This window comes from Zea mays, chromosome 4, assembly GCF_902167145.1.
Source record: "Zea mays cultivar B73 chromosome 4, Zm-B73-REFERENCE-NAM-5.0, whole genome shotgun sequence".
In the NCBI taxonomy this organism is placed as follows: domain Eukaryota; kingdom Viridiplantae; phylum Streptophyta; class Magnoliopsida; order Poales; family Poaceae; genus Zea; species Zea mays.
In genome coordinates, this window is record NC_050099.1 from 218,401,336 (window position 1) to 218,410,139 (window position 8,804).

The 8,804-nt window shown below is 45.5% G+C and overlaps 1 protein-coding gene across 1 annotated transcript; it reads right to left on the reverse strand.

Annotated features, from left to right (window-relative positions):
- Positions 1-4,788: 4,788 nt before the first annotated feature.
- Positions 4,789-6,878, reverse strand: LOC100281418 (uncharacterized). The gene has a single exon (NM_001372509.1). The coding sequence runs from the start codon at positions 6,849-6,851 to the stop codon at positions 4,914-4,916; it is 1,938 nt and encodes a 645-aa protein (NP_001359438.1). The 5' UTR covers positions 6,852-6,878; the 3' UTR covers positions 4,789-4,913.
- Between the last annotated feature and the right edge of the window lie 1,926 nt (positions 6,879-8,804).

The following is an 8,804-nucleotide window of genomic DNA, read 5'->3' on the forward strand; positions in this document are numbered from 1 at the left end:
CCTGCGATGCAATGCATATGACAAATTGAATTTAGTTCCATAAATTAATCATGTGAGGGTCCGAGCCGCTCATGACCGTGAGCACGGCTAGTATACCAGTTTTACACTCTGCAGAGGTTGCGCATCTTTACCCACAAGTCATGTTACCCATCTGCCAAGGGATCGCGACTTCCCATACACCTCTACCGAGGAGGCGAGGCAGGGTAACACTACGAGGCCTTTACAAAGTTCCACTAGCTTCAGAAAACCCGCTACAGTTTATAGGAAGCTCCAATGCAGGAATCCCTTGCAGGACCGCCATCGCAGCAAAATCCTCCCGAGGGCCTCCCTACACTGACCACTCCCCTACTGCCCTTGCCCCTTTCGGGTAAGGTAGTCTTCCACTAGCTTTCCTAATTAATCAGCCAAGGGCGTCCCATTAAACCCTTGTGGTAGCACTGTTTTCCCGGGTGGTCGCTCCATGTTCCAATTAACATAATGATCTTATCATGAACAGTAATAATAAACAGATAATAAAAGTGTAATCATGAATAGTGTATCTTCATACCCAAAACCACATACAGCACTAGCAAGTACTACCCAAAAAGTTCAGTGCTAAACAAGGTATAAAGATAATCAAACTAGGGTAACCTATTGGGTCCCATCAAAATTAACCTATGCAGATCATTATGATTAATTAGAACATGAGTGGGTAAAAAGAAGTGATCAAGGGCACAACTTGCCTGGCACTTGAGATTCCAGTTACCAGGGTGATCTTCAGGTGACTCGAAACCTCGCTGCTAGTCGTAGCAATACAAACAAACATAGTATAGATAAAATTAACATCAAACCAAACATAAGTACAAACTGAATAAGAATATTCTACGCGTTGCTACGAGGTCGTGGGTTCGAGAATTACTAAGATCGAAGTTACGATTAAGAGGTATAGTTTATGGAAGACCCACGTGATTAAGTAATTAAAACTAGGTCTTATGTTTATTTTATAAATCAAGAGAAAATAACCTAAAGTAGTAATTAATTCAACTTTAACCTAAGTTATAAATTAACCATAGGTCATATTTCAGTAGTTTATAAGCAGTTTAACCAAACTAACCAACATCAGTTAAATACAGATATAATACATGGTATAATAGATGTTGTTATTGTATAGTAAATATTTATACGAGACTCACGCAACTGGAGCGGATCAAATTGGAGTTATAGATTTTAAGTTATGAATTTCTAAATCTTTTATGTGTTTCGTACAAGATTAAATATGATATACATTTTAATGTGACTTTCATGTCAAAATAGAGGTACTAAATGATAAACCATAATATTATAAAACTATAGGAACTGGAATGATTTAATTTAGAGCTAGAATGGATTTTATATGAACTAAATAAGTTTCTGGAATTATTTTAACACTAAAAATCACTTTCTAAATCTATTTATCTGATTTCTTAACTCCTTGGACTGGGCGCACTATTACAGAGAAGTGCAGGGGGTTCTGCGCAAGATTTCTTAGACTCAGAGAACAGTCAAACTGGATGGCGCCATGGCGGGTTAGTTCCTAAATTCCCGGAGGGTTCATGTGTAAAACGGACTAGTGAAAGGGTTTGGATGATTCTCGGCCGCAGGATCACACACCAACGGTGTGGATTAGATCGGGCCTGGCCAAAAGCGGTACACATTCCAGATCGATGGATCAGGATCTGACGGCACTAATTTTATAAAACTTGATCCACCCCGAACCGATCGATCAAACCTTCCTACGGCCCTGATCCAATCGCCCAGGTGAGTGCGTATATTATCAATCCGGTCGTCCATAACGCATCCGACGACGCATGAACCTACGCCTACCCTCAGACCGCGCACGATGGCGCCCCGAGCAGAACACGGCGGCATTCACCGCCGGCGCACGTTGACCCCGGGCAACCTTGCCCCATTCGATACCCCGAACGGCCCTAGGCATAGAGGACGGGACAGTGGATGTGTTAGGAGGTCACTTACCGGTCGTTAATTTGTGAAGGAGCTCGGCCATGGAGGAAGGCGGGTCTGCGGCGGAGCGCAGGTCGACGGCGAGAAATTGACAGCCTCCGAGCTTGTGATCTCCCCAGACGAGGTCGTTAGCACTAATAGAGGAGTCAAGCGGAGCTTTCTGGTCTAGCACCGCAGGTACACCCGCACCGGGGGTCCCGATTCCGCGACGACTTCGCTCCCCCCCTTTTCTTCTTGCTCGGTGAGCTTGGGTCTGTTGATGGAAGGAGGCGAGAACGAGACCGGTGTACAGGGGCAGTAGCGAGCTGTGAGGAAGGAGCTAGCGCGCGACGGAAGGAGAGCAGGACTGGCAAGGGCGAGAAGGTACGGCGACGCACGACGGCGAGGGGTCTCCGGTTTAAGGCTTTCAGGTTTACGAAGAATATGCGGACGCGATAGCCGGCACGACCTATAAAGCTTTCAGGCTGAGCCAGATTTGACGGGTTTAGCGGCGAAGTTTGCGGCGAGGATCACGACCCGACCGTGGTGAAGAACCCTAGGATTTCGGTGCGTTCTGTTGAATCGGCGCTAAGAAATCCGCCATCTGTTAGCGCCAGAATTAGAGGAAAGATAGGGCGAGAGAATCGCGAGGTTGCGATAATCTCGGCATGGAATCCTCAGCGTTCGCTGCATCGTTTGGGGGAAGGAGATGAAGCCGTCCGCGTGGAGGGGATGGAGCTTCCATGTAGGTCCCGCTTGTCGGTGGATTGCAGAGCAGAAACGCGCGCCCATGTGGTGGCTGACCTACGGCGAGTGGCTGCTGACCGCTTGGTCCCATCCTCCAGAACGTGCTTGCGCGTGGAGACGGGGATACCGCCAAGTGGGCCACGCGGAGAGAAAGCGTGAGTGGGCTGGAAATGCAGTTCGCGGCCCACGAGCAGTTCCAGGTCTTTATCTTTTTTTATTCTTATTGGAATTCCCTTTTCTCTTTTCTTTTCACTTTTAAATCTCCAATTTGAATTCAAACTTTTGTGGCGAATTTGTAATCAAAATTTTTTTGAATATATGATTTGAATAAATTATTATGGAATAACTTTATTCATTTATAAATTTATTTTTGGTATTGTGTAATATTTTCTCTTTTCTTCTCTATTTCAAACCCTAATTCTCCATTTAGGATTCAAACTTCATATCAAGTCATTGTTTATTTCTACTAGCATTATTATTGTTATTTTGTCACAATATGCACACAAAAGAAAATCCCAGCATGATGCATGATTTTATTTGAGTAGTGTTCTTTTTGTTAATTATTTATCTATGTAAGTGAGGTGTCCACATGAAATGATAGATAGAGATGACACACATATCTATAAAGGAATGTAATTTCTCCTTTTAGATTTTTCTTACAAAGTGGGTATTACAAATACTGGATTGTTTTGGGTGTGGATTGTGGGCTAGATTAAATCCCAATCTAGACCAAACCAGGCCTGATTTGGTCTAAACGAACGAGGCCTTATATGGATCATCTCTCATCCCTTCCCTCCCCCTTCTCCTCAATCGCGCCGCCGCCGCCAATCCCTTCCCTTTCCTTCGCAAGACGATAGCGTCAGCATGGGTTATATGCTAGTTTGTATAATAATTGATTATCTGGAACATTTCATAGCCTCATTCCGCTGTAACCGAGCAGCCCTTAAGCTTTAACTGCCTAGCTGAATGAAGGCCATCTCATTTTGCTTTCATATCTGTGCATTTCTGCTGCTTCATGAGTTAGCACTTATTTGGGACATGCCATTTGTTGAGCTATAAAGAATCAGAAACAGAATTGCATAATAATTGAAAGCTGAACAAAACTAAAAAAAGCGCATTTGTAAATTTCTCTTATTTTAGTGCGTGTGAGACATTCATATTTCTACACGTTACGACCTACATCTATAGGTAAGTAGTAAAAGTATATATACATAACATCACCTTCATCACATTAATATGATATTCATCAATTGACAACCACCATAATCACACAAATTATAATCAAATTACAGTTAACTCCCGTCGGCCTTAAAAACCGACGAAAATAAAAACCACCATAATCATACAAATTATAATCAACTTACAGTTAACTCCCTTCGGCCTTAAAAACCGACGAAAATAAAGACCACCACAATCATACTTCTACTCATGAACCATTTGTTTATACTGTTAATCGTAAAACATTAAATTAATGGTGATAGAGCAAGCACCTCAACAATGTCGTCGGTCGGAAGGAGCGTCGGTGACGGGGGAGACCACGGCGTCGGCATGGGGTTGCACGAGGAGCGGCGACGGTGTCCGAGCTCAGGGGCGGCGGCGGCCACGCTCGGCGGCGAAGGCGACGCGCTCAGCGGCGGTGTCACTGGCCTGCGCGCTCGACGACGGCGGCGGCGGCCTGCAGTGCTCGGCGGCGGCGTGGGCGATGCAATGCTCGACGTGGGCGTAGCCGATAGAATGAATCGGAGTTCTGTCCCATGCCGTTACCTAAAAAGCCTAATTCCCGTCGGCTTGGATCACGGACCGACGAGAATTACGTAATCCCCGTCGGCCACCTGACCAAATCGACGGGGATTACGTAATTCCCGTTGGTCAGTTGACCAAGCCGACGGAAATTTAAAAACCTGCCTCAGGACGTGTTTCCTAAGATAATAACTCCCGTCGCTTTGGCCGGTGGCCGACGTGGATTACCTTATCTACATCGGCTTGGTCCGCTGGCCGAAGGGAATTACCAAACCGACGGGGATTACCTTTATTCCCGTCGGCATGCACTCAAGTCGACGGGGATTTTTTGTATTCTTTTCGTGGATGGTTTACACTTTACAATGGTGTAATATAAATATTCCACAAATTCAACCGCTGAACAGATTTTCATTAGATAGGAATGCTAAATTCTCTACCCATACAAATTATAAAGTGCCTCTCAGTCTTCACCTTGGGCCTGACACTTCTGAGGCCAGAGGTGCAGCTGACATGCCCGCAATTCCAGGAGCGTCAAAGCTTGGTCGATGTGTCACAACAAAGTTATGATCTATATCAGTTTCGGCACTGATGGTGCCCTCCAAGACTTTTACGACCTCAGACATTTTAGGCCTTCGTTTGCAATCAATCTGCAAACACCACATTGCAAGCTTTATCATCTGAATTGCTTCTTGCTCCTGTGCCTGACTGTCACTACTACTGCACATATCAATCAAATCTACCAACCGATCATTCTTCAAGTTCTCCTCCAGCAAGGTAATAAGATGAATGCTCTTTTCAGACCGAGAAGTGTCCAGGTTCTTCCTTCCACTGACGATCTCCATTACCACCACACCAAAGCTATATACATCAGCCTTTTCTGTGATGTGCGATGTCAACCATTCGGGAGCTAGATATCCAGGCGTGCCTCTCATTCTAGTGACCACTTGGCTCTTTTCCCGGTCTATGAGCTTGCAGAGTCCAAAATCAGAGAGTTTAGCATCGAAGTTGTCATCTAAGAGGATGTTTTGTGGTTTCACATCCAAGTGAGCAACTCTCTTCATGCACTCCTCGTGAAGATAGGAGAGGCCCTTTGCTATATGAGCAATAATCTTGCGTCGCGTTTGCCAGTGCAGGCGAGGAGTTTCGTCATCACCCTGCCGGTGAAAGGTCCACTGGTCCAGTGATCCTTTGGGCATGTACTCATAAACCAGGAGCCTGTGCGTTTTCTCTGCGCAGAAACCGATTACCCTCACCAGATTGATGTGGTGAATGCTGCCGATGGTCTGGACCTCCGCCAAAAATTCCCTCTTTCCCTGACCAGATCTATCCAAGCGTTTCACGGCGATTGCTTCCTCACCAAAACGTCCTTTGAAAACGGACCCGAATCCTCCTTCCCCGAGCTTCTCTCTGAACTGATCAGTTGCATCTTGTAGCTGCTCAAATGTGAACCTTCTGGGCATCCCTGGTAGCCTCCCAAACTCTGCTTCCTCCTCTTCCTGCATCTCTTGGCGTCGCTGCAATCGTCGTCTATGCAAGATAAAGAAAAGGGCCAATGATGCGATAAAAATGAAGCCAGCTAAAGAACCACCTAGAACAAAACCAAATAAGCTTCGGTTCTTGGATTTTGATGAGGATGTGATGCTGCTTGTTCCATTCGCAGTAGGTGAAGTTGGTGTTGGAGGGGGAGACAATGGTGTAATTGGAGGGGGAGACAATGACACAAGGTCGACTGGGGGGCAGAAAATGATCTGGTAGTCTGTTCCTGACGGACACACATACATGATGGGCCCTTGATCCAGCGAGTAGCTGTAGGCATCGGGGCACATCCGCACATAGAACACCGTGTTACTGTTTACCGTGCTGCCGTTGCAGTGCTGGCAGGCGCCGCGGCAACCCCCTGGCACCTTGAGCTCACCGGGGCACTGCGACGTGATGTCGGCTGGGCAGCGAGGCCCCCTGCTGCACCCTGACGATCCATTGGATGGCACCGGCAGGAAGTCCATGGGCACATTGAAGCCACCGATGAGGTTCATGTCGAAGAAATCCGTGTTGTTTAGGCCACCCAGGCTGAATTCTGCACGCGTGAAGGGCGGCTGGCCGCTGCTCGCGCATGCCAGCACGCCGCCGCAGTCACCCGTCTCACAGGACATGTTGCCGTGGCCGTCGAATGAACAGCCCGTGCGCGCCCACACGAGGCCACTTTGGGTGTTACCAGGCACTTGAAGCACCCAAGACTTCCCTGGCTCCAGTTGCATGCCGCCGCCCACTGGTGTGGCGGCCGGCCACACTGTGTAGGGGCATCGGTTGGTGATGTTGATGGTGGTAGTATGGCTGGTATTGACGAGGACGAGGAAGAACAGCAGCGGGAGGTGGTGCGGCCAAGTGCTACTACGCCTCGCTCCCATTGTTGGTGTGTCTGTGCGATGGTGCCATTCCTTTTCAGAGTCAAGTCTTCCAATAATAGAGCCTTTTTTTGTCGATTTCAACGGGTCAATATAATGGTCCATCTTACGTTCAAAAAATATATATAATGGTCCATCGTCCAGGCCTAACTTGGTGGCGCTACGGCTACGGTTGGTGGACAGAGTCAGAGATATCTGTGTTGCTTTCTTAACTCCGGAGAAAATATCTCAACAAAAAAAAAGGCTTCTGTTTCTTTTGTTTCAAAGCAGGAAATGGTTTCAGTTCTCTTACTGAACTTGTTCTAATAATATGTGCAAATCATCTATGTAGTTCTGAATATACCTTATATGTGTTCAGCGTCCTTGTTATAATGTTTTTCTTGCTATCTTGGTTATAAACTTTGCATTATATTTAAATTATCATGATGAAAAGCTTTAAACAAAGAAACATCACAACGATGAAAGCCTTAACTCCATCGACCTATGCAGTAGTTTCGTGACTCACTAGCGTCTCAGCTCAGCCAACGACTCCAGCGAAGAGGGCCAACAAAGTGTTGAATACTACTGCAATTCCTAGCGTTCCCTTCAACAACGATTGACTCAGACAGCGCTGGGGTAGTCCACCGTGGAAGGTCTTGAATACCTTTAACTCACTTAGAGCAACTCCAAAAGGATATTAAAACTTTTACCCTAAAAACCGATTATTAAGAGTATACTAAAAAGTTTTAAGAGTGAATCTTGATGGGTACTCCAACAGTTCTTCTAAATGTGACATGTGGCACAATCTGTATAGTCGTCGGAAAGCTCTGGATGATCCGATACGTTGAGGAATAGATTGGGGAGGGATGGAACACACCAAAATATGAGGGAGAGTAAGCTGTGGATGCGGGACGCGAATTTTTTGGGAGAAGAATGAGGGAGTTGTTGGAGTAAGAAAAATCACTATTCTTGACTAATATTTGTTTTTGGGTTAGTTTACACGTTCTTTTTGAGTTGCTCTTAGGTCGTGTAAAAATGGATTATTCGGAGATATACCCTAGCTGACAAAGAGCAAAATCGTATGAGTGAGAATTGTAACATACACGGCTACACTATAAAAAAGGGATCGCGAACCCCAATAAAATACATAGTGGTTCTAGCCTATAACTCTAGGGAGCAAGATCCTTTCATGTGGGGAGGAGCCACTGACGCGTGGGCCTCTGTATATGATAGGGCCCACGCGCAGTGGTCCAACTACCCTCTGCATTATATTAGAGGAACCGGTTCAACTCTAGATACAATTGTCTTGATAAATGTGTCCCACACTCACTCTTCCTAGGTGAAGGCATATAATATAAATATAGAAGTTATACAACATAGATTCTGAACATATTAACTAGTCTAACAATAAAGCTGGAGATGTAAAGCACACAATCAAGATACATAATATGAATATAGAAGTTAAAGAGCGATAGAGATACAAACTCATGTTCGATGGCGTCGGTATTTTCTCGAAGTATCAAGAAGCGTGCAAGCTTCGTCTTAGTGTTCATTGGAGCCATCACAAGGATACTCCTATTAGATAACTCTATCAATATTCCTCGGATCTTTGCCACGTGCAAGTGGGTCTTCAAGATGACCTCTCTCAGACTGTTCCCAATATCTAAACATAGAGCAAGCACATAAACAATGTCTAACTAACCTAAGCACTTTACAAAGCACCTACACTAATGATCGAGTGATTCGTTAAGCACTTTGTCATCTAGAGCTAATAGGGAAGAGCCTCAACTCCCTTGATATGTTCCTTAGTTCCCACACCTCTTAAATGGCTGGTTGGGTCCTATTTATAGCCCCATGGAGAGATGTAGTTATTGCACTCTCAACATTCCTCTCTGCATATCGTCAGACCATTCGATGCATGGTCATCGGATCAATGTGTCAAAGTTTGACGACTCTTAATGGCTATTATGTCATCAG

What these genes read in the sequence shown, in the direction of transcription:
- LOC100281418 (NM_001372509.1), bottom strand. Translation starts at nt 6,851, where the DNA reads ATGGGAGCGAGGCGTAGTAGCACTTGGCCGCACCACCTCCCGCTGCTG.